This window comes from Anser cygnoides, chromosome 2 (genome assembly GCF_040182565.1).
Source record: "Anser cygnoides isolate HZ-2024a breed goose chromosome 2, Taihu_goose_T2T_genome, whole genome shotgun sequence".
NCBI lineage: Eukaryota > Metazoa > Chordata > Aves > Anseriformes > Anatidae > Anser > Anser cygnoides.
This window is the reverse complement of record NC_089874.1, coordinates 87,915,644-87,940,502: the sequence shown is the minus strand read 5'-3', so window position 1 is coordinate 87,940,502 and position 24,859 is coordinate 87,915,644. Positions and strand designations below refer to the sequence as shown.

The window sequence follows — 24,859 nt, the reverse complement described above, 5'->3', positions numbered from 1 at the left end:
CTGCTTTTTGTGGGTGTGAAAAGGCTAGATGTAGACAGTCACAAAGGAAGGAAAACAGATTTGTTTTTATTCAGATACAAATACTGAGAAATACGGAGCATACAGTTTCCAGGCCAATCACTACCACCTGCCTACAAATATGTCTGATAAAGAAAACTTCCTTAAATTGCTCAGCTGCAGTTCTTCATACATGGGGACATATTCTGTAAGTGAACTCTCAGACAGCTGAAATACAGAAGTGCTTATGTGTAGATGTGGTGCCTAGTTTTGCCAAAGAGAACACATTTTACTTTTATCAAGGTACACTGTCTATGTCATGCTGCTCAAAGCTGCTTCACCCTCTGTGCTGGTCATTGATTCTTCATCATTTATCCTCTCAAAGAGGTTGAAAACTGCTTTAATTAAGGAAACAGTCCCTTTTAACTCCTTCAGTCTTAAAGTAACTTGTTGTTTTCCTATTCAGACCCGTTGTAACTTCCAGAAGCAAATTTTTTTTCAGCCTAAAGGCTGTATGTATTTCTTAGCTAATGTATTTTCACTCAGACTTCTCCTTTTCTTTCCTTTACTCCAATTTCTTCTCCCACAGCCCACCCCTACCACTGTACCCCTTGGTAGCTGTCAACAATTTCTTTCCATCCAAGGGAGTAGAAAAAGAAATAAATCTTCACAGTCAGACCAAATGTCCTGTCCAGCTGCCTTCAAAAGACAGAAATTTACAGCATACATTCTGCCACATTGCTTTGTAAGTGTTGCACTTTATCAAGAACAGTGTATTGACATATTCCCATCAGTTGTGCCAGGGTTCATGGAAGCTGTAGAAATTCTTCATGTTGCTTAGGGAAAGATGAGTGTTTTCTTCTTCCTTTTTTTTCTTTTTTTTTTTTTTTTTAACAGATTGGAAGCTGATCCTTCCGTTTTGTTCTCGCCTCATTTCCTACAATAACCAACAATAACCAAATCACTTTTGTTGTCATGTGCATGATAAGTAATCTCAGTTACTTGTAAGCCACAGGGGACAAAAAAAAAAAAAAAAAGCAATAAACAAGCAAAATTAATATGGCCTTCGAATAATTTCTGTGTGGAAACAATTTCTCTCTGAGTAGAACTAACTTTTTTCATTATCTGCATTTCCACTCTGAGAACAGCTTCCCTTCTTCATTATCTGGAGAATCAAAGGCTAGTCATTCTCCATTTCTGTCTTTACCTAGTATTAGTTTTGTGACTGAAAGTAAAAAGTGTCATGTCTTTTGACTTTTGTAACATCTGGTAGAATTGATCTATTATTTAACCATATGAAGTTAATTGTAATGGAAATGGAAACTTGGAAGATCTTTTTCTCCCATTGACCCAAAGATTTCTCAGAGAGAAGAGAAAACAAATAAAGAAGGAAGGAGGTGCTGCGCATGCACATTTATCTGCCTTGTTTCCTTCCTTTTTCCTTTAATAACACACAATTATTTCAACCAGAAATTTTGCTGGTTGCAACTGAGGACACATAAGATCATATTTTTAATTTAAATTTTATGGATGGGATATGATCTGGCACTTTATTAACAACCTTTCTGAACTTTAAAGTAGCTATTATTGATAACAATGCACTCTTGGCAAAATTATTGCAGAAGATCAGGAAGTGGCAAAGCAACAAATATATGTAATTATTATTACTATTAATTGCAATTTGAAATGGAATTGCAGAAGTTAATGTTTTAATAGTTTCTTGTGTTTTACTTTAATGTACTATTAATATCTTAGCCATTTTCAGGTAGTCCTACTTTGACAGCCAGCATCAAAACTAAGAGCAATGCATACTCTGGTCTCCTCAAGAGAGAAATGAAACTGCCTAGCCAAGCTCATGGCTTGTTCTGGGACAGGCAAGTAGGCATAATTCAGCTTTTAAAACGTACAACCGTTTAACTGAGATGGTAATACTTACATATGCTTTCCTCCATCAATTTAATAGGCCACCCACAAGGAAGTAAAAACTATTGCATTAGATTTACAGGTAAAATTTCAGATCCAGGAGGCTTGTTGTTGTTGTTGTTGTTGGCATTATTATTTAGCCTGCACTGTTAGTTGCAAATATTTTGCAGAACAACATTTGCACCAATAAAAAATATTTTGGAGAGATAAGGAATTTTAAGGACTTGGATGAATCCATTATAGGGAAAGAATAAGATAAATACAAAACTCCCTTTCACAAACCAAAAGTCAGGTTTTAAAAGACATGAACCTTGTATTAAGTAGACAACTATCTAAACAAATCTTGCTTTCAAAAGTACTGAACATGTAGCTTTTCCTACTAATTTTGGTAGGAAAAAGCAACACTAAGAATTCTGCTTCAAATTGATACTTTTTTTCGACATTTATTGATACAGGGAACAATCTTTGGAGCTTAAAATGAGATCCTGTCCATATTCAATAACAAAGACTAGAAAAATAAATGTAAGCATTTTGAGGGAGTGATACACTTAAAATTAGACCAAAACAAAAGCAAAAATGTAGCATTTGGCAGAAGGAACTGCTGTTTACTGTAGCAGCCTACAGTGAATGGATTTCAGCCCTATAAAAAGGATTTCTAAATCCTGAATGGATTTAAATGCCAAACTTCAAATGATTTTACCCTGTGATGGGCTGTGGAAAATCTCATGCTTTCAGATCACAGCTCTTAATATTCTTCCCCTCCCCCCCCCCCCCTCTTTTCCATAGTTCTTGCCTGCAGCTTATTTGAAGTTTTTCTCCAGAACTCTTTTTAACAGAAATTTGGGTTTTGCTGTCATAACAGGCCTCTTTTCAGAAGAGATTAAATATTTTTTTTGTCAGACAATGTGAACACCTGAATACTAAAAAATATTTGCTTAGAACTGCTGCCATCTGTCTCCCAGGAGTTAGCTTTCAAAAGCCTCAGGCCTCCATCAGCAGAAGCGTGACGTGTTGGGAAAAGGGAAGTCCATGGTCTACCTATAGCTGCTACATCAGCAGAAGCGAATGAGGACACAAAGCACCAGATGCACAATGTTCACAAGGTAGTTGCCAATCTACATTTTTATCAGACAAAAGTTTCCAACATAAATATTTCTGGGTTATTTTTTTGTTTGGTTTGGTTTGGTTTTGTGGAGGGTGCTGTCAAAGAAATAACTGAAACTACAGTCAAAAGTCCTTTTGACATTTTTTTTTTCCAAAATCAAACCAGCTTTTCAGCAGCAGTAGTATGCATTCTCCAACTCCTGTTTTGAATAAATCATAAAATGAAATTTTTTTCAAACTGTTAAGCTTTGCCTAGCTCCAGCTTCTCCCCGGTTGGCTCCATACTCTGTCAGTGTCTCCATCAAGGGCTGTTAATGTTTACTTAAACACTGCCCAAATTTCAGGTTTTCTTTTAGAAAATCCTGAGCAGCCTTACTCCATAGTCCATCCACTCTGCATACGGCAAAACAGTGTTAGGAGCTTACTTGAACCTCTGCTTCAACTCACCCCAAAAGCGTGTCGTATTTTATGAAAGACAAATACACATTCAGTTTGCTTTGGCAAGTATTTGCCATTTTCAACACTCTCCATTCTCAACAAGGAGAGGATTTGTCTGTTTCAAATGACTCCTAGTTCCCTTAAAACCCAGCCTTGTCAGTGAACAGAGTGAAAGGCTCTGAGATGGCAATGAAAGTGAGCTTGTAACCCTGCTGATGAGCTAAAAGAAGTGGGTAGCAAATTAAACTATCATTAAAAATGAAAAAGCAGCACGCAGCATGCTGAGCTTTAATTGATTTTTTTTTAATTTATTTTTTTTTCTGACAAGGACTCAAGCTGTGACAAAGTGGGAGATAATTTGTAGATGTTCTTGATCTCCAGTGACAAAAGCGGTGCTGTATGCAAGGAACAAGGATGACCAGCTCCTGAAAGCCATTCCTCAGCTACTTATTTTCATTTCAAACCAGCAGTATTCCAAGCTGAGGTACGTTACAGGTTTCACTTCCTCTGTAATTGCTGGAGGGGCTGGAACAGGGTGATTTCAGTCGGACAGGGGCAGGAGTAAACACATGACACCACGTATAGGTCAGATGGGTGTGTGTCGGCTGCTGTTTCCCACTGAAGACAAGCTGTCTGGCAGTGGGACCTAGGCAGGATGCTTGTTCCAAATGTCCGTAGACTCTCTTTACTGCAGGAGCCTGTGAGCAATGGTGTGGTGGAGGTTGCTCGTGAGCCACGTTGAGATACACGGTAGAAAACAGTGTGTCAACCCAATGGTAGTCCAAGCAGTTAGGAAGGGGTTTGGTAGGGGTGATATTAAATATGATCACAGCATTAACTGAGACATCCAGCATGAAGAAAAGGGCCATGGTTTGATTTCTGGCTGCTGCTATTTCCAACCTCTTCTTGCTGTCCTTACAGTCAGAGCAACCATACCTTTAGCTCACCCAAGCCAGACACCTATCCCTCCCTCTCTCGCAGGCAGTGTTGCCTTCCCCAGCCTTCTCCTGACAGCACTGTGAGTGCTCTTCACACCTTTCTTTAAAAATAGATCTGGCTAAAAAATGGCATTTTTGTATCTGTTTATGCCACAAATAAAATAATGTACATTTCCAATATATTAGAGAAAGTGATTTGAGAATGCTGATATATGGTAGAAATTTATAAAATCAAAGTAATAATTTTTACATATTTTTCTATTTTTACAACATTAAATTTCAATATAAATATGTAATATGTAATTATATACTAATAATGTGTAGTATAATAGTGTAATATATTACATAAATTATAGTATTGTAAAATACTGTGAGTGCATACAAAATGTATAGTTGAATTAACTTAATGTCATTAATTTAATTAACATTATTCCATGTTACTGAAAGGAATGCTTTTGAGTAGGAGTGGGAGATCCAAGAGTGGCTGCTATTGCCTGGCAGTTTAGCACAGTTTGGGATCTCAGCTCACACAGCAGAAAACTACAGCTGCATTACTGCAACCCAACATCATTCCCTCTGAGACTGCAGTCTGTGCATTTTCTCCAACTATTGTACCTTCTACCCTGAAACATTTCCCAGAATAAGTGGAGGTGGTGGGGGGTCATCTTTATGCCTTTCTTTTTTTTTTTTTTTTTACAGCTTCTCTCTCTCTCTCACTCACTAAACAGATGTTAGAGCAGGGAAAGGAAGGAATATACATTTCATTAATCGACACTTCTCAAAAACACATTTTAAAGTTGTTAAAAGTAGCTTTTATTTTTGGCTTCACAATATGACTAATAACTACTTTCATTGCTGAGCTATATCCTAAACTGAAGTAGAATATTATTATAGAAGTAGCTGTGACTGATAGTCTTTGGGCTGATCCCTAAACACGTACTAGAAGGGTACTATTGTCTACTCATTTTTACTACCGGTAGTTGAATGTGACACAATAAAATTTCCCAGCATTGTTGACCACTGTTTTCTGCTGTGATTACCCCCTGCTCCCTGGCTGCTGAGCTTCTACAGTTACTTTTCCACATGGTGGCAATACCTTACCTGACATCTTTGCACTGAGCTAGGCACCTGCACAGTTGAAAAATGTATTAAATACATTCAGAGCAAGTGCTGCACCACTTCATCTCATCTGTAGGTTGTCACAAAAGTGGTTTGTAACACACACTCAGCAACTAATGCAAAAAAAGAAAGGTCAAGACCTTACAGCTATGGTTGTTTTTCTTCTTTCCTGAAACATTTACATGGAAGAATGTTGTTTCTGAGCAGCCTCATGCTGTGATCTTCCCAACTAACACAACACTTAAGCAGCATTCATTGTAAGGTGACATAAATGCTGCATTAAATTTTTGCCTAGGAAATGAGGTAACTCCTAGGACTTAAATTTGACTCCACTTCCCTTCAAGGAAGGAAGATAAAGTTTTTGTTATAAAATAAATGAGCATTCATTTTCACATTAGCATCCAACGTGTGAGAGTCAGCCATAGAAAGTGGCAATCCCAGCTCTTTTTACCACAAACTCAGATCCACAGTGATGCCCATTATTGATTTCAAAGGCTGTGTCTTGTCTAAGTGACAGCTGCCACCTTAGTGCGATGGCCTCTTGTGTAAAATGAGCAAACCTGAAAACTGCATGCTCCTTGGAGTGGAAATGCAGGGCAAAACACAAAAAGATTGACCAGTCATGCTGAAACAAAACTATCTCTATACAAGCTTAAATGCAGCTGGTTAGATGAAAAGCAATTATATGAGGAAAGAAAGCAGAAATGAAATGAAAGCTGGCGTAATTTGAGAAAATGGAAATAAAAATAAAAACATCCCAAGTCAATGCAGAATTGTTGGTCTATGTTAAATCTCAAGCAAATAATATCCTCAAAACTGGCATTTTTTGCAAAAGATTTTGATTTTTCTGCTCCATCAGAGACATGCAATCGTCCTCCAGCATGCTGCCACTGCTCCCGGGGAAAACCTACTGCGGTACTACTACTCCACTCTTTTCTTTATGAATACATGTGTTTGAAATAATCTTCTCCTTGTGCCTGTCTGCATACCTGCTTCTCGGGCATCTCACTTGTGATGTTACTGTTCAGGCTATGCCAAGAAATCCCAGTGTGAGTTTGGCTGATGCTACCATAATGAGAACATAGTTGACATCATTATAGTAGTCATTGGGCTCCCACCTAAATACCCCATACTGTATTTACTTCTTGTTGCAGTATATCCTCAAAGTGTAGAGAGATGGGTGGCCTTACCCGCCCCATCCCTGCTTCTTTGTGTTCAATTGATCACATTCTTCCCATTACCACCAACATGACCATGGAGAATTTCCACTGGAATCCACAAGGACTTGGATTTCCTTGTTTCTGAGGCTGATGACCTGTCCCTTGCTGTCTTTGGCCTTGGTTCTTTCAACTGTGATCTAGCACTGATGATTCATCTTCACAGAATCACAGAATCACAGATTGATTGAGGTTGGAAGGGGCCTGTGGACGTCATCTGGCCCGCCCCCCAATCAAGCAGGAATGCCTAGAGCAGCTTGACCAGGACCATGTCCAGGTAAGTTTTGAAAATCTCCAAGGAGGAAGACTCTGTAACCTCTCTGGGCAGCCTGCACCAGTGCACCATCACCTGCATGGTAAAAAAGTGCCTCCAGATATTTAGACACAAACTTTTGTGTTCCAGTTTGTGCCCATTTCCTCTTGTCCTGGCACTGGACATCACAGTGCTCCAGGTGTGGCCTCACCAGCACTGAGTAGATGGGAAGGGTCACCCATTGGATCCTTGGTTCCTCAACCTGCTGGCAACACTCCTAATGAATCCCAGGATACCATCAACCTTCTTTGTGGCAAGGACACATTTTTGTTTCATCTTCTCCTAACCTATCAGGGAAGTAATATTCCCATGCAAACATCAGTTGCAGGACACACCTCTCACTACTCCTTTTCCTCTTACAGCTTCTGCAACTACAGGGTGTTGTCCTGGCTGCTTACATGCTGTTGGCTTGCTGTGGCAGTATCACTGAGCATTAGAGGATTGCATCTGACAGACTGCAGTGGTGGAAGTCTGACTTCTGCAAAGAAACAGCAGGAGCAGCTATTATATTTATTTTAACTTTGTGGTTTTGTGATTAGCTGCATTCCAAAATAAAGCAAAGAATGATACAGAGAGCAAAGGTGTGCAGAAACAATCATTTTCTGCAAATGAGACTGTATTCTACTTATTCAGGCTGAAAAAAAAAAAATCTGTTCTGAAGGATGTGCCATTGTACCCCATCATTCAGCAGTCCAGGCATTTCTGAGACTTGTTACAGATTTTATCTCAGAATTGCTTCTATGATTTCAGTTACTAAAAATTTTGTTTAGTCATATTAACCTGACACATGTAAGCAGCACGGGAGCTGCTGCAAAACAGAATAAATAGAACTGCAGATTCACAGAATGGCTGAGGTTGGCAGGGACCTCTAGAGGTCATCTGGTTCAAAATCCCTGGGATCCCTCAAGCAGGGATATCAAGATGCTTGCCCATCACCATGTCCAGATGGTTTTGAGTATCTTCAAGGAGGGAACCTCCACAACAATTAATTTAGTCCTTGTCATCCCGATACATAATATATAAAAGCTCAGCAAAACGCTCAGATACATCATTGTAACATATATGGTCAGTCTGGCCTATATCACATTCTTGAGAGAAACAGGGATGAAAAAGCCATCTCATAGTGAATATCACAGTCTTCTTCCTGCTGTAGTTTGGGGGAAAATAGATTTATTTCTGGCTCGCCCACAGCTGATGACCAACGTAAGTAAATTCTGCAGGTTGGGGCTTGATAATCTTTACCATCACCTGCTCTCTGAGCAGAAACTCCAAATCCAGTCACAACCCTGACCTAGACCTTTTATTCTTTAAAAAGTGGCTGTTCCTCACAGTGCTCTCTTAATTTTTGTCAAATGGTCCAAGAAATGAGGACATGCTGAGCATCTTCAAGCTGAGTACATACAGAGACTCTCTGAACAAACCTGGTGCATCTGAAATGCAGTTCAGTATATATGAGGCCACTTTTACACTGTAGATACCTTTCTTTCACTGATATCTAGAGCTGAGACTGATTTGACGTCTTCCAGTCCAGGGTCTGGGATTTCTCATCTCTTGCTGTGCATCAATACTTCAATGTGAGGTCTCCAACAGCCTCAGCAACTCCTGCGCTCCTCCCCTTTCTCCTGCATTTGATTCCTTTCTTTTTTTCTTGTCATCTTCTGTCCATTCCCATCGCTTTCTGTCAGTGCAGCTGTTGCCTATCCATTGCTGTCATGGATCTGTGAGTAGGGGAAGACAGGGGAGGGGGGGAGGAAACAGAACGGCTGTGGGACTGCCTGCAGAGCCGACATCACAGGGGGCCCTGGCAGATGACAAAAGCAAATACAGCACCATGGTGCTATACATCCAGATGAACAGGGGTCAGGCTGGGCTGTAGGAAGGTATAAGAAAGCTGTCAGATTCCCTGCATGATGTTTGGCAGCTCTGTAAACCAAAGTACATAAAACAGTCACTGTCAGCCAAGGGGAAAGGGGGTTGGTGAAGCATCCCCCAAGCATCTCTCCCCTGTTATGAACTGCCTCACATGATCTCCACCAGCTTCACACTGCAACCAGTTTTACCGTCTGTCTGAACAACTCCACTTGGTTATCAGATGGAAAGTCACTTTCTCAGTACTGACAGCCAGGACAGGATAGCTGAGAGGAAAGCCTTCACACTTACACATTCACATTAATATGCTGCCTCCTCCAGCTGTGTTTGAGAACTTCAGTCACTCCAGGTGCCTCCTTTCATTTTCATTTGCAAATCTGTTTTGCATCTAGAAAATATTGCTGCCAGTCATTTCCACCACCTCTGCCCTTCCACCACTGGTTGCATTGACAACTACACAGAGCAACTGCAATCAGATCAGATGGGCAGCATTTTATATTCACCTGGGGAAAATCCATGCACCAACGTCTTTCTGAGGCTTAGAGGCATGTTGCATGCCTCCCTGGAGGAAGGATGAAAATCACGGACATTAATACTGCACAAATGCCCTTGCTTTAGATTTACAGATGTTTGGGCATCTCAGGAGCAGTTGCATGGCTCACTCCAAATGGTTGTACATCTCAGGAGGATTTTCTGTTAAGAATTGCATTGCCTGGGGACATTCTTTTTCTCTTACAGTTTTTTCAGAGTTCCTGAGTGGCTACTGTTCTGGCAGTCCTGCCCAGAACTTCATTTTTGATCTTTTGATTTTGTTTACACTCGAGGCATATTAATTTCCATAGTTCTACTGTAGAGAAGACAACTCAAATTCTTATCCTTGGCTGTCCTTCCCACTGTCTCTTTTATTAAAATTTGCATGCAGATTCTTTTACAATTCATTCACTGAAGAACACCTTCCAAACTGATATCTTACTAGAGATATACAAAAATAGTGCATTTTACAGTTTTGCTTTTAATGCTGATTGCCTCCACAGTAAAGAAGAGTGTTACTGGGGGGGGGGGGGGGGGGGAGAGAATTAAATTGCATACCTCTGTGTTTCTTAATCAAGGATATCAGCTTCACATTACAGAGAGGCAAATTAAGGACATACACTATACTATTAGAAAATATCCATTAAATAAGCTAAAATTGAAGCTAAAATTACATTATTCTAGTGACTGCATTTTATGTGGCGACATCCACCCCTTGGAGAGCTCTCAGAATGAGCTGCCCATTACAATTCTGAATGACTCCTCAGCTTAATCTTTAAACCTCCGTTGTTATCTGCATAACAAACCAAATTAATTGCTGTGATTTACGTAATTGTTATAGGAAAAAGGAAGGCTCAGGAGGAACATGATCAAAGTCATAAAGAGCTCCAAGGTTACAACATTCTTTATGTAATAAATGATCCATACCATCAGTTGGAAAAGGGGTAATGGCAAGGGACAACATAGGTAAGACTTCAAGGAAGTATTGCTAACAATACTTTTGGATGCTTCCAAAGCATTGCATAACCCTAGTGACAAAAATACTAATTTCCTCCCTATATTCCGATTCCCTTACTTGATACTCATTATTTTTCCTCTGTTGATCACCCAGACACACCGCTGACCCTGCATGCTCACTGGATTTAAGAATAACTGGTCGTAGATTTCCAAGGAACTCTCATTTCACACCTAGGTAAAATCAGTCCCCTGCAGTCCAGGAAAGACTACACAAGCCTTTGCAAACAGCTTGCAGAGTCTTCTGTGCTTTCTGAAATAGGTTAAAAAGTTGAGAAGCTGGAGAAGATAAAGGGCTTCTTACAGGTGGTAACATAAGGTTCCATATTTGTTTTATCTTTACTTTTTTTTTTTTTTTCTCTCTTTCTCTATCAAATACGTGTGTTCTACATGTAAGTGCTGTTTCCAATGGCTCATAAAATTGCCTTGGGATGTGTCAGGCAAGTGTAGGCTTCTACTGTAATGTGTCACATTAGGAGTGAAAACTTCAACAAATTAAAGAAAGGCCTAAGCTATTCTCCTTTTCCTTGTTTGCTTTCTAAATAAGCATACATAGGAGTGCTTCAAATGAATTCCACTTGAATTAGAAGAAAAGTAGTAAGAACATCCAGCAATGACCGAAAGCTTGACATTTATTGAGGGGGGAAAAAAAAAAAAAGTAAAAGTACATCCCTCCAGAGGAGTTAATCTAATGATTAATTATATTAATTGTTCTAAATATGCAAGTTTTGTATACATTATACATTCATATATATTCATATAAATACATGTTAAATACATACCTTATTCTCTATAAATGTCCCTAGTTTTAATTTGCACCCATTTTACTGTGTTGGATAGAAACTCTTGATCTTGAAATGCTTCCATCCAAGCCTCTGATTATGGACACCTAACTATCCGCTGTGACCCTGAGCTCTGTTATATCCACTGTCTCTCAGAACAGACTCCCTTAAATAATACTTCTGGCTTACACTCTTTGTTCCTAACATACTTATGAACTTCCATGAGGCTACAGTTTATTTGCTTGTGCAAAGTTTATCATGTGCTGCTTCCTTGCAGCTTTTAGCTTTTTCCTTTGTAGCTTTACTTATTAATTCCTTTGTGTGTGTGTGTGTGTGTGTGTGTGTGTTTGTGGGTCAGCAACTTCAGTATTTCTTTTTCTTCCTAATCAATGCAAAAAGCACTAAACAACACAGGGGTGAAAATAGGGTTATGTGGAACCCTATTAAAAACACTCGTTCCATCTAGAGGAGAATTCCCTGCTAGTGACCCATCAATTAGCCAGTGCTAACGCGCTTCATTCTGGCAGCTTTGTTTTGGCTTTGCAGTGAAATTGCTAAGCAATAGCACATGGAAGGAATGTGAGAGCAGACTAACAGGGCGCTAAGCAGTTCTTACAAGTTAATAGTTGTTCTGGTCTCGAGAATCACATCAATAGTGCAGCTTACTTTTGGAGAATTTTCCTAAATTGTATGTGGATTTATAGCAACCGGATTCTGCAGGTGAATTTATAAAAGCTTGATGGAGACGAAGAACTGTTGATATTTGCTCAGGTATTCTCACCTTTCCTGCTACTGTAGGAGTTAATTCTGAAGTAGATTTCTGCACTACATTATGTGCAAAAGGCTGAAAAGAGCTATATTTGTAGCAAAAGCTGTTAATAAGCTATGACATGACAAAATAATAGAGAACATTTCAAAATGCATTCTCAGCCAGCCAGCAGAAAGAGCTTGTTTGAATTTGCCTCAGGTTTTTCTCTGGTGACAGACCACCCAGGCAAAGCTGAGACCCCACCACCTTCTTAGGGATTTTACAGGTGGGCCCAACAGCAGATAGGGAGCCTACCTCCATTTTTACCTCAAAACTGTGACTGTGAGATAAAGAATGATATTTATTTTATTATTTATTTATTTATTTATTTATTTTTTTATTAAACCTCCAGGTTAGAGACTAGGGTTTACCACAAGACAAGTTGTGCATCTCAGGGAAGTTCTTTGGGGCTAGATTTTTCAAACAAATTTAGAGCTCTAACTCCTTTCAATGAGAGTAAGACAACTACGTACCTTGATAAAGCTGCTCAGCCAGCCAACAAAAATGGTTTTGTGGCTGTTGAGCAGAGCTGAAGTGGCATAAGGGCACCCCCAGCATACAGATAAATATAACCCAGCAAGTATCTCACCAGACCCAGGGTTTACTGCAAGTTTAAGGTGCTGCCTTTAATCTATTCTAGTGAAGGAAGTGTTTCTAGCTTTGCCAGCTGCCAGGGGCTTCACTCGAACAAAACTCACTGCTCACAACAATTTGCAAACTAGGTTTGGATCTGATTCCGGCTGATAAATAATTTCAAGACATCCAGCTGCAAAAGGGCTCACATCCTCGCCCCCCACCATTTGTATGAAAGAGACACAAGAAAATTTATGTGTATTACATGACATTTGTTTCCTGATAACCTATGTAAACTATCACCATTTTTTATCTGTTCGTTATTCTCACCCTTGCTCTTATAATTATGCCTACAACAAGGACAGAACAGCAAAAGAAATAGCTGCATAAACAGTGATGTATTTCAATATTTACTCTGAACTATTTCAGTCCTCTTTGGAAATATTTTGCAACTACATTCATTATATTTAAGCAGGCTTTTATAATTTAACACTTGCTCAGAGTTCGTTAAATTAAACAAATTCTATTTCACGTTTGCATAAAGATAAAATTTCTTTGCAACAGCCTGCTTTATTTGTTGATTTGGCTGAAGCAGACATTATAACAAAAATACTGAACAAGAACATCTTAATTTGAATACTTGTAGTGTATATAAGCCAGACAGTAAAATAATATTTTTCCTTATTGTTTAGTGGTCCAGGTGTTTGGTGAGGAAAAGGTCATTATCAGCTGGTTACAGGGCTACTGCTGAAGTTAATTCAAATTAATAACTGGTGAGAGTGGCTAATGTTCTTGTAGACACTTATCTGGTGTAGAGAGGAAACAAACCCTTTATTATCGTACGGACAAAGCAGACTGAAGCCTACCATCTGGACACATATCTCTAAAAAAAAACAATCTCAAAGTGCAGTTTCTTTTTCTGGTATGCAGTGAGTCTGCTATTATAGGAAATTGTGGTGGTGGTGGGAATCTTGGAGGTTGGCTTACATGCATAAGGCCTCTTATTAGGTCCCACACTGCTGGCAATTGCCCACTTTTTAATGATAGCTCTTAAGTTCATTACACCAGGTCCATTTTATTATGCAGAAGCTTGTAAGACTCCTGGCCTAGAGCCCACAACAGAGGTGCTTTGTTACTGTTGGCAAGCATATTTTTTCCTCCTAAAACACTAGTTCGACTTTCATTCAGTGTCTAGCAAAGGATATTTGTGGTTCTTAGGGTAAACAAGTTTATTTAAGAAATATGAAATTGTTCCCTGTTTTTAATTTGCTCAAAGACAATGGTTCCAATAATAAATAAATAATAAAATGGAGAATGGTCAATACCACTCCCACAGGAAGAAAAAAACCTAGGGGTCAAGAAATTGTTAAAAAAAAAAAAAAAAAAGGGAAAGAAAAATAAATCCATCATTTCCAGGGTATATCCTGAAGTATGAAGCTTTGTTTTCAGACTTCCCACAAAACTGAGAGAGAATCTTCTTACACAAAGTATATGCAGAAAATTTACACTTCAGCATATGAGGAGATGTGGTGGACCTCCCCTACAGAAGCATGTGCTCTAAGCTGATGATCTCCTGAGAGCTGTCTGCGAGCGGGGACACTTCAGGAGGTAAAGTTTCATGCATGGTGCTTTTGTTTAAAGCAGATGTTTTTGTTAACATCTCTTTTGGCTCTCATTGAAACTTCGTAGAGCAGTTTTGGAGCAGATATATCAGAGCAGCCTGTTAGCAACCCAGTGATACCCCTCTTAATGATCACTATTTGCTTCCTGCAAACTTGAGGGCAAAATCAACTCAATTTGTGTTGACTGGCTGAGTAACCCTTCAGCTGCTTTTCTTTCTTCTTCTCTCTTTCAGAGATAATAACACATCCTTTATATCAGAAGCTGTCAGCACCCACTGATCCCATACTGAGGCAACCAGGAACAACTGAAGCACAAATATAGATGCTGTCAGTTACTGCCAGGAGAGAGGCTTTTGGTCTTGGTGTGTCAGCTCTCATTATGGCACATTACTGCAATCTATGTGAGAAATTTATATGCCAAAACCACTCCCAACAAACCAAGCTAGTTAACTTTCCTCTGTTCTCATTTTTTACATAATTGACACCAATGGGAACAAGAAGAGAATGACCTCTTCAACCTGTGCCTTTCTGTAGCAATCTATATGTTAACAGAAATATCTTTATTACTAGACAGTGTCTTCTGCTCTAATCTGTGCCTTAGGAGAAAACTTAGTTCAGGTTTCTTGGGACATCATGGACAAAAGTGGGTTTATTATGGCTGTGGATAGCTAATTGATAAGGTTGCAAAACAACAACAACAGAAAAAAAAACACCAAGGAATGATATTGGGAAGTTATGAATAGCTCTAAGAAACTGAGGGAAAGAAAGACTCAAATTCATATTTGGAACCAAATTATGAGATTTGAAAATATTTCTATCCGTCTCTGTGGCCTGGATTGACCACAAGTTTTTGTCCACTTTAATATCAAAGGCACTTAGTATTTTAAGGGATCAGGAAAATCTCATATACACACCTTTAACTTGAAGAAAGTTTATTCCTTGAAGAAAGGAATATATTCCTAAACTAATGCCCCTGACTAAATAACAGGCAGGAGGCTTCAAAGGGAATAAAAAAAAAAAAAAAAAGGCTAAGAAGTTGATTTTCTTTTCTTCTGCACAGAATCCAAATTTATCACTGCAGAACTTGGTATTTCCTTGTGGTTTACTACTGTTTCCCACTGTTGTAAAAAACAAGCTATCAAAAAGTTCCGTTTAGTAGATCACAGATGTGTGGTTGAGATTTGACTGTGCATGTTAAAGATGTTTTCTGATTTGTGGAAAATGTTAAATGAGCACAAAAGGATGAAGTTCAGGTGATGCTGGCATTAAAGACCTGAAAAAGGCAGGAAAACCCATATAATTAAAGCTAGAAAAAAAAAATCAAGAAAAATTGTGAATATTAATCAAGGCAGTAAAATAATATCAATACAAGCAACAGAGACTCGAAAAGCGCCACTCCCCCCACACCTAGAATCTAATTTGTTGAAAGTGGTATTTCTGCCGCTAGGGAGGGAACTACAGGGTGTAGACGTAAGATGGAAAAACAATCTCAAAAAGTCACTGTCTACTAGTTCACAGAATCACAGAATCACAGAATCATCTAGGTTGGAAGAGACCTCCAAGATCACCTAGTCCAACCTATGACCTAACACTATCAAGTCCTCCACTAAACCATATCACTAAGCTCTACATCTAAACGTCTTTTAAAGACTTCCAGGGATGGTGACTCAACCACTTCCCTGGGCAGCCCATTCCAATGCCTAACAACCCTTTCGGTAAAGAAGTTCTTCCTAACATCCAACCTAAACCTCCCCTGGTGCAACTTTAGCCCATTCCCCCTCGTCCTGTCACCAGGCACGTGGGAGAAGAGACCAATCCCCCACCTCACTACAGCCTCCTTTAAGGTACCTGTAGAGAGCGATGAGGTCGCCCGAGCCTCCTCTTCTCCAGGCTGAACAATCCCAGCTCCCTCAGCCGCTCCTCGTAAGACTTGTTCTCCAGACCCCTCACCAGCTTCGTTGCCCTTCTCTGGACTCTCTCGAGCACCTCAGTGTCCTTCCTGTAGCGAGGGGCCCAAAACTGAACACAGTACTCGAGGTGCGGCCTCACCAGAGCCGAGTACAGGGGCACAATCACTTCCCTAGACCTGCTGGCCACGCTGCTTCTTATACAAGCCAGGATGCTGTTGGCCTTCTTGGCCACCTGAGCACACTGCTGGCTCATATTCAGCTGCCTATCAACCAGTACTCCCAGGTCCTTCTCTGCCAGGCAGTTTCCAACCACTCATCTCCCAGCCTGTAGCGCTGCTTGGGGTTGTTGTGCCCCAGGTGCAGGACCCGGCACTTGGCCTTGTTGAACTTCATGCAGTTGACCTCAGCCCATCGGTCCAGCCTATCCAGATCCTCCTGCAGAGACTACCTTCCCTCGAGCAGATCGACACACGCACCTAACTTGGTGTCATCTGCAAACTTACTGAGTTGACCTTCAACTCAGTAAAACTTACTTAGTTGAGCTTGATCTCTGTGTTCCAAATAATCAGTAAAACATTATGTTAAATGGCCTCCCTGGAGTGCTAAATAAATCAACGGCCAGCCCCTATGCACGTTTTGTTAGCTGTCTGTCTCAGTAGGTGTGAATCCAAGGTAAACTCCATGTGAGTGGAATGACTGCAGTAGCATTTGGCTTAGATCCCTGCATGCTTGCTTCTGTGCTTGAGTCACTGCACCAATGCTTCTTCTTAAATATGAGTATCTCCGGCAGCTTTTCTGAGAAGTTTTGCTCTGGAAGCTGTTTTTGAAGGAGTTAATAGCAAGGGAAAAATCATTCCATATAAAGTTCTGTGCAGGGATCATTTACTCCCATTATTGCAATAAGCAATGGCATTCTCCTGAGACCAAACCAAAAGTGTTTACTATTTCTAAAAATCTCTGAACTCTATTTCAATTACTTAATCTTGGGTACATCACTGTTAAAAACATTTTTTTCGCTGTGTAGGGCATTTCATAGGGCCATGACAACAGAAAGCACTTTTTAGCACACAGATATAAAATCAATTTCTTTCGCAGCTGTACTGGCTTCAAAACTTTATTTAGAAGTTGCGACCTTAAAGGTCTCATTTATTTGAAATTTGATACTTATTTCACTTGCAGTTGATGCCTACTGCTGCAGCTTATAAAAGGGAGAATTAATTCAAAACCATGAGCTTAGCAATCAGCAAATATGTTTGCTGAAGCCTGGAACATACTCTGTGTTACTGTTATCAGCCTTCCATGATATTTTAAAATATGAAGCTTTTATTGGATGAAGTTTGTGGATAAATCCTTTGAAGGAAAAATAATACTTAAAAAAAAAAAATGGATTGGATTGTGAGAAGGCTGGAAGTTACACTGACTGATTTTTTTTCTGAAATGATATTATGAAATTACCATCTCTGTTCAGATGTTCATTGCAGTTGAGGAATGACTGTGTTACTTCCAGTTTAAGAACAATTAAAACAAGCCAGATTCAGTATCAATATAAGAGTTTTCACACAAGCCTTCATAACAGTTTTGCAATACAAAGTTTTAGCAAACTTCTGTACTGGTATAAAATCAGTCCTTGAAATTAACTGCTCATGAAGACGAAGCTCAGCTAGGCAGAGCTGTAATCAGCTTCCCACAATCATTAGGTGAAAAAATGTTCAACCTAGATTCAAAGAGCCAACTGGAAACAGAAGGTTTATGTGCCCCTCCTTCATTTGCCCAATGGAACAACCTCAGAACATGTGAAGTGGGCTTTTCTGAATGAGTGAATGAAACTGAAGGGGTACACTCTAGCTGGTAATGGGGATTCAGCCTCTGGGACCAGACTGGAGCCAGTCCAAAACCCATGAGATCAGCACCAGCTGTTTTGGTCCACGGATCTGCCCTGCGTCTCCTGTCAGCACAGATATTGCCAAAAAGCCACCTGTGCCACTGTGCTTCCTGCTTGGGATAGCACTGCATTCTCTCCTAGCTGATCTGTTGCTGAGAACTATTCCAGTTCACTCCTCTCCCGAGCAGTAATCACAGCTCTGTGCAGGTACCTGTTGCAATCAGTCAGGTGTGCCAGCTGGGCTGCTTTTTTGCTGGAGCAATGAGTTGGCTTGTCTGTTCAGGAGGCTACAGTCCCAGCAGCCCTGCACTTGACAGTTCCAAAAAGGACCCCAAATTTCTGTGAAAGTTTTCTAATGGATTTGCTAAGCCATCAGTCTTGTTCTTCTACATTTCAGTTTCCATTTCTGCCTTGCCTTGCTACTGCTCGGGTTGAAATTTTTGTCAAACCTCCCAGGTTAGCACATTTCCCTCCCTGAACCATCCCAGTTACAAAATCTTGTCGCATGGCAACACAATGAAAAGCATTCATTCAACTATAAAGAGCAGTCTATCTAAAGGCCATTGCAGCTACACACACATCCATTTCTGTGGAGAAAGAGAAGAGAGAAAGAAAGAGAAAACATTCATAGATCCCAGAACCCTTCTTTATTTGAAAGAATGGCTTTTAAATGAAATCAAGCAGTATCTTGTTTTATCATTCATTTATTTAGCAAAGAAAGGGATGAATTCAAATACCCCACACAATGAACACATATTTATTCCCTGATATCAAGATGCAGATTTGCTTGTGAACAATTTTAAATGAATCTGTTTTATTACTACTGCGTTCACCTTGTACTGTGCATGGGTTTATGCAGAAGCAATATATTTTCGGCTCAATCCTGTAAACATATTAAAATAAGCAACTTGTTACATCCATACCACTGAACTCAATGTGGTCACTTATGTGATGAGTAAAATCATACTTGTGCTTGAGAGCCTAGCTTTTGCCCATCTAATTTAGGCATCTAAATGACAGAGAAAATTAGAAGTGTATCTCTCTAGTCTCACCACTTTGTTGGTGGGGAGACACAAGACCCCTCTGGGTTGTAACACAGCATGTCTAAGGATGGTCTCCCTGACAAGACACAGAGGGTGCTGGTGGCAGCTACAACCAAAACTTGGTCAGATGCCTCAAGCAAAGCAGGATAAACTTGGACCAAACTGTTTACAGAATTGATCTCATACAGCAAAGCTATTATGCACGCAATTAACTTTAGGAATATGCGTATGTCACGCTGATTTCAATAAAACTGGTCCCACATTTAAAGAAGTGAATATATTTATTCAATAATTATGAGGAAAAAATCTTGAAGCATTTATTCTCGTTACCGCTTTTTGTTGCATCTGGGACCTCTTACTTTGTTTTCTGGTTTGAACAGCCATATGTTCTGATGCTCTGAGAACTTTCTTCACTGAACATAAGTGCTTTGGTAGCTCTTGATTTGAATATTGACATGGTATTTTCCCAGAGGTTACTGTGGGATTCTGACAGAGCTAACTGAATGCAGTGTCCTACACCAATCTGAGACTTTAATCAGTACTGCTTAATAGCCTGGAAATCAAAGCCATTTAAACTCTCTCCCACTCTCTTAAGAAAACCCTAATCCTAGTCAGAAATCTCTTGATTAGTTTTAGCCAAACCACACTGCTCCAACAGCAGGTAACTGATGTTGGCTGAAAAAGCTTCACCTGAAGTCAATTTAAGCGACCGTAAAGGTCATCAGACTCAAATCAAAGTACAGGATAAATCTGCAAGCACAGGAGTCCATTTTCTAAGCAACTGAGGAACATGATCTATGCATCAGTCACTAATATAAGCCTAAAATGTGTACTCCAGCAAAGTTTTCATTTGGATTACCCAATGACAGTGTAAACTGTGCAGGATCAGACTGGCAATCCTGCTTCCTCTTCACTTCATGTTGCATTGCTCTACAAAAGGGAATATACTCAGAGGATTGTGATCTATCTGCTCAGATGTTTCTGTTTGAAATGGAACAACATTTTCAAAGTTATGCAACTGGTGTAAAACTGGCTTAGTAATATTAACTACTGACATCAGAGGTAATATTTATTTATCCAGAAAAAATCACTTTATCCATGCAAAAGGATTTTGTTACATTTTTGGCAAAACAGTGTAAGTGCTTTCATGCAGAAATCTGCTCTTTACCAAAATGTGTGTGGCCAATTTTAGAAAAAAAAAAAAGTAAATAAAGTAAATTGAAATTTAATAGAAACCTCACTTTGCTTTGCTTCATGAATTAGGAGAGGCTGTATTAAACTACCTGGACAGCTATGCAGAACTCAGAAAGTGAAAATACTGATATTGTCAGCGCACCTGGGGTCTTCTAAAACTACCTAAGACACAAAAATATAATGGCTTTGAAACGTGTTGTCTCAGAGTCTAGATTGACAAGGAGATCTTGCCATCATTTTTTTTCTCATTGAAGTGATGTAAATTTTCCATGTTTACCCGCAAAGGAATGTGGAAATAAAGCCTAAAACTGCTTTAGGTAGAATTTTGAATACACCTCTGCCTGAGATTTAGAATAATATAATTTAGGAAGCTAAATGACAAAAAAAAAAAATAAAAAAAATAAAGGAACACTTTTCTGACAAGTTGGCATGGTATTTAAATGACATCACATACGAGTTGCTCAGAGATCTGAACATCTGAAACGCTCCTTTGGGAGATGGAAGTGTGAGCAGACTGAACATCTGCTAAATGCACTTCTACCTATGATCATGCAGACTTAACCCAGAGTATAATCACCACATATATAACACATCTAACATATATATCTATTCATAAAAGGAATGGAAAACAGATCACTGTAAAGATAAGTGTGCCTCAAACTACTGTTTTTTTTTTTTTAAAAAAAAGCTTATTTCAGATAAATTTCATTTTAAAAGGTTAAAATAAAAATACATACTTTACATATTCTTAAGATATTGGATTCATAACTAATATTCTAAATACAAAATCCATAACCCAGACTAATGTACTCTTAGTACAGGGGCAGAGAGGGACAGTGTCATGTATACATGTGTGCATGTGCTGCTTTTTCTTAGCAGTAGCAGCAATTTAGATCTTATTTTTTAAAAATATTCAAATGTGAAAATTTATCTTTTGGCATGAACAGAGTGATTCAGATACTGGACATGCTTATGATTTGGAGAGTTTTTTTCCCCTCTGTTTGATTCACTGTTTTCTTGCAGAGAAAATTTACTCTTACTCAAGGACAATCAGGTAATTGCTTCCTGGCAAACCAAATCTAACGTACAGTAAAACAATCACAAAATATAGAGAACTGTTGTCATCAACTCTTCTAAAGATAAACTAGTGAGAGGGTGGAGGATCTTTCTTTTGATGGAGTTATAGTAACTGGGAGAATGATTCAGATGGAAAAAATAGGCAGCTGATCTTGATTATTTTCATAGATGGTAAATGTGTGTTCGTTTTACAGTACAGCTTTTCAAAGACCACTTTGCATTTTTTTCATTTTACTACAGAACAGAGATAGGAAGGATAGTGCTATATTCAGATCTATCCCCATTCAAGAATGTTGCTCACTGCCATCATTACATATGGTGTTTACACTTGCCTTGTAAGTGGCTGGACCACCAAGGAAGGTGGTGCTTAAATGCAGTCTCACAGGATCAATGTTCCTAAGTAATTTTTGTGTAGCTTTGTTTGGACATAATTTTTAATCATCATTGTCTGTACTTTTTTTTTCCCCCCCCCCCTCTGTTTGTCTGTCGTAGCATAACCTAATGATCAAGGGCTCTGAACATGGATTGGAAACATTTCCACTCTGCCTTTCCTTGCATATCTTTCTGGTATTCTATTGTGATGATCTTTGCATCTAGTATGCTCAAAAAAAAAAAAAAAAAAAAAAAAAAAGTTTAATTCTTTAGTCCTTATTATTCATTTTAAATTTCTTTTCACAAACTTCTGAAAATAGGAAATGTTTCCTTGCTACTATATACACTGGAAAATCTGGCCTGAATCCCTGCCCTTTTCTTTTTAGTTGTACATCTGGAATTCCAGCTCAAAAAAATAACTTCATCATGAATGTGGGTGAAGACAGACAGAACAAAGAAAAATGGTATAAAAATCCTTTGTGTTTCCTCACCTGCCACTACAAAAGGAACTAAAACTGATAATTTAAAACTCAAACAGGATTTTAAATATTTACATCAATGAAATCCAACAAGATATTCACTTAAAACACCATAATAAGTTTTCTTTAGGGGATGGTTAGCATGGGTCGGACACGACAGTAAGATGAGACAATGTTTTGTAAATACATCTGCGTTTTCTGATGGTGCTTGGTTTTGTCAAACACGTGCCTATAAAGTAAAAGCCAGAAAGGGGAAAGCAGCTCTACTGATTATGCCTACGTGCCCCACGGGCCTGAGACGGCACACACATCGAGGTGCTGTTGCATCATCCCGTACCTGGCCTGACCATGAGTGCTGCAGTGGTCAGACCAGGGGGATCCCACGGGCGTGCACCAGGGTGAGGAAGCCTGCAGGATGCCACCACCCGTGCAGCCGTGCAGGTCGCAGTAAGGCTGGCCTGCTAATGACACACGGGGCGGCCTTCCAGCGCGCCTTTCTGACCTGTCCTCCTGCCTCGGCCTCCCTGCAGCATGTGCCTTTCACCCTCCCTCCCCCAAAATTCAAGCAAACAAGGTGAAGGCTTTCTGTGACTGGGCTTGGCTCACATGTGGAAACCACCTACCCTGCAGCTTTCCGGTTTTGGTACAAGATCATATCCTTGGGTGCGGCCTTAGCCTCCGTGCTCCAAACAGTTGAACTGCAGCCTGAGTGGTTTGTAGGCCAGTAAGATCAGCCCTACAGAGCCCAGAGCTGCTCAGAGCATTGCTAAACCACCGTGTTTCTTCTTGCCATTCTTCTCAACACCCTGCCAGCTCTTTTTGGTGGTGCGAGTTTCAGGAGGCTACACAGCAGGCTCCGCGGCTAACAGCACAGCTCCCTTTTCAAACCTCATGGGAATAAAAGACAATGCCTAAAAAGAAAATTGCATTTGTACTCCTGCAGCAGTTTTAAGGGGTAACAGATTTTTTTTTTTTTTTTTTTTTAAAGTTCAGGGATTGCTTAGTCCCTTGTCAGAGAAATCTGACTGAATGCTTATGAAACAGCGAAGCGATGTGTTCCTCACGAGCAGTTCAGTGACACCGAGGGGCTACAGCTGCACCCGACACCGAAGGCCAACCTTTCACTCCGCAAAGAAAACATCATGTCACAAACAGGTGTTTTGGGCATTTGGCAGCAATGGGACATTGACGGCTTGGATCGTGCTTGAAATGTCTCTGAACTTCATCTCTGAAGCTTCAATCACATGAGCAGTCATGTAGCACAGGCCTTGGGGACTGGGAAGTTACAGGAGGCCAGAAAATACACAAGCCTGTTAGTACTCATCATAATTATTGAAATCTGTAAAATAGGTATTAGAGTAAGTCTTTGCAGTAAGATGTGGATTGAAGTATTTGTTTCTCTCCTCCAGAATCAGGTTGTTTTTATTAAATGCCTGAGGGAAAAGAAAAAAAAAAAAGAAAAGAAAAGAAAATCGGAGGGATAAAATAAAAGAAGGCAATACATTCTATTTCACTGAGACAACTTTAGTGACAAATATTTATGAATTGTCAGTCAGTCAAAAATGCATTTAAAAGTGCCTGCACATTTAAAAAACTTGCTTTTGCATGTGTCTGCTTACATAACAATGCTCCTACAGAATGCAATTCTACTCAATAAAGCTACACACTTTTCCCCCATATTATAAAACTAACTTTATGGTTAAAAATACTTTCTCATCACACATGTTCAGTTATTCTTTTTAGAATTCACTTATATTTTTCGTGAATAAGAATTATTTCCTCTTTACTGTATTAATTACTTGCTTTTTAAATGCAATATGGAGGGAAAATGCCTGAAGGTCATACGAGTGCAAATCTCATTTTCTAAAGTTTCAAAATTTTTCAAAAATGTTTATGTTTAGGTAGCAATTCAGAGAATTAATTAGGATGATTTGAAAATGTTTTAAATTAGGCATATATTTCACCACTGATTACAACACCTAGACTTCTCTTGCATTTTTAATGAAATATCTTAAAATGTCTTTAATTATAAATAAAAATGAATAAATTAAAAACCCCAGGTAGGATTCTCCAGGTAGGATTTAAGAAAAATCCTCATTTGAGAAAAGCTTCACAGCTGAATGAATAAACTGTATAATCTGAAGATATTGAGTTAAGTACTTTCAGAATGCTCATCCTTCCTTAATTCAGTGGATCTAAAAAACAGAGCTATTCTAAAAGGTCTTTTAAAAAAATAGGCTTGGGCAAACAATGGTCATATGATGTAGATACCACACCAGGTTCTCATCTAACGTAAATCTGTACTGGATCATTTACTGAATATTTGGAGTGTGAACACTTACTGAGAGTCTTACCCAGTACATATTCACCTGTATACATCTCCTGTATAGACAGTGCAGGAAGATGAATAGTACCCTTGACACCATATCATTGGAGCCAAAGGATTATCTTCAATATATATTGTGATGACTGTTAATAGCCCTATTTACTTCTTCAACAAGCCACTAGAGAACACAATTAGGAAAAAGGAAAAAAAAAAAAAAAAAAGAGAACCTGAGTAGTGGTCTGGTTTCTTTCAGGAAAGGCTGCTGCTGTTTAAATTGTACCTACACATAGAATCTAACTTGATATGTAATAGGGATTGACAAAGGAAA

General features: G+C 39.3%; 1 protein-coding gene across 6 annotated transcripts in view; it reads right to left on the bottom strand.

The window, feature by feature from the left end:
* Nucleotides 1–18,672: 18,672 nt before the first annotated feature.
* SEMA5A (semaphorin 5A) overlaps nt 18,673–24,859 on the bottom strand; it is a 336,661-nt gene continuing 330,474 nt past the window's right edge. For all 6 annotated transcript variants that reach the window (XM_048076435.2, XM_013182023.3, XM_013182027.3 and 3 more), the window contains exon 23: nt 18,673–23,638. In XM_048076435.2, the coding sequence (XP_047932392.1) occupies nt 23,519–23,638 (120 nt within the window). In that variant the 3' untranslated portion in view covers nt 18,673–23,518. The remainder of the gene's footprint in view (nt 23,639–24,859) is intronic.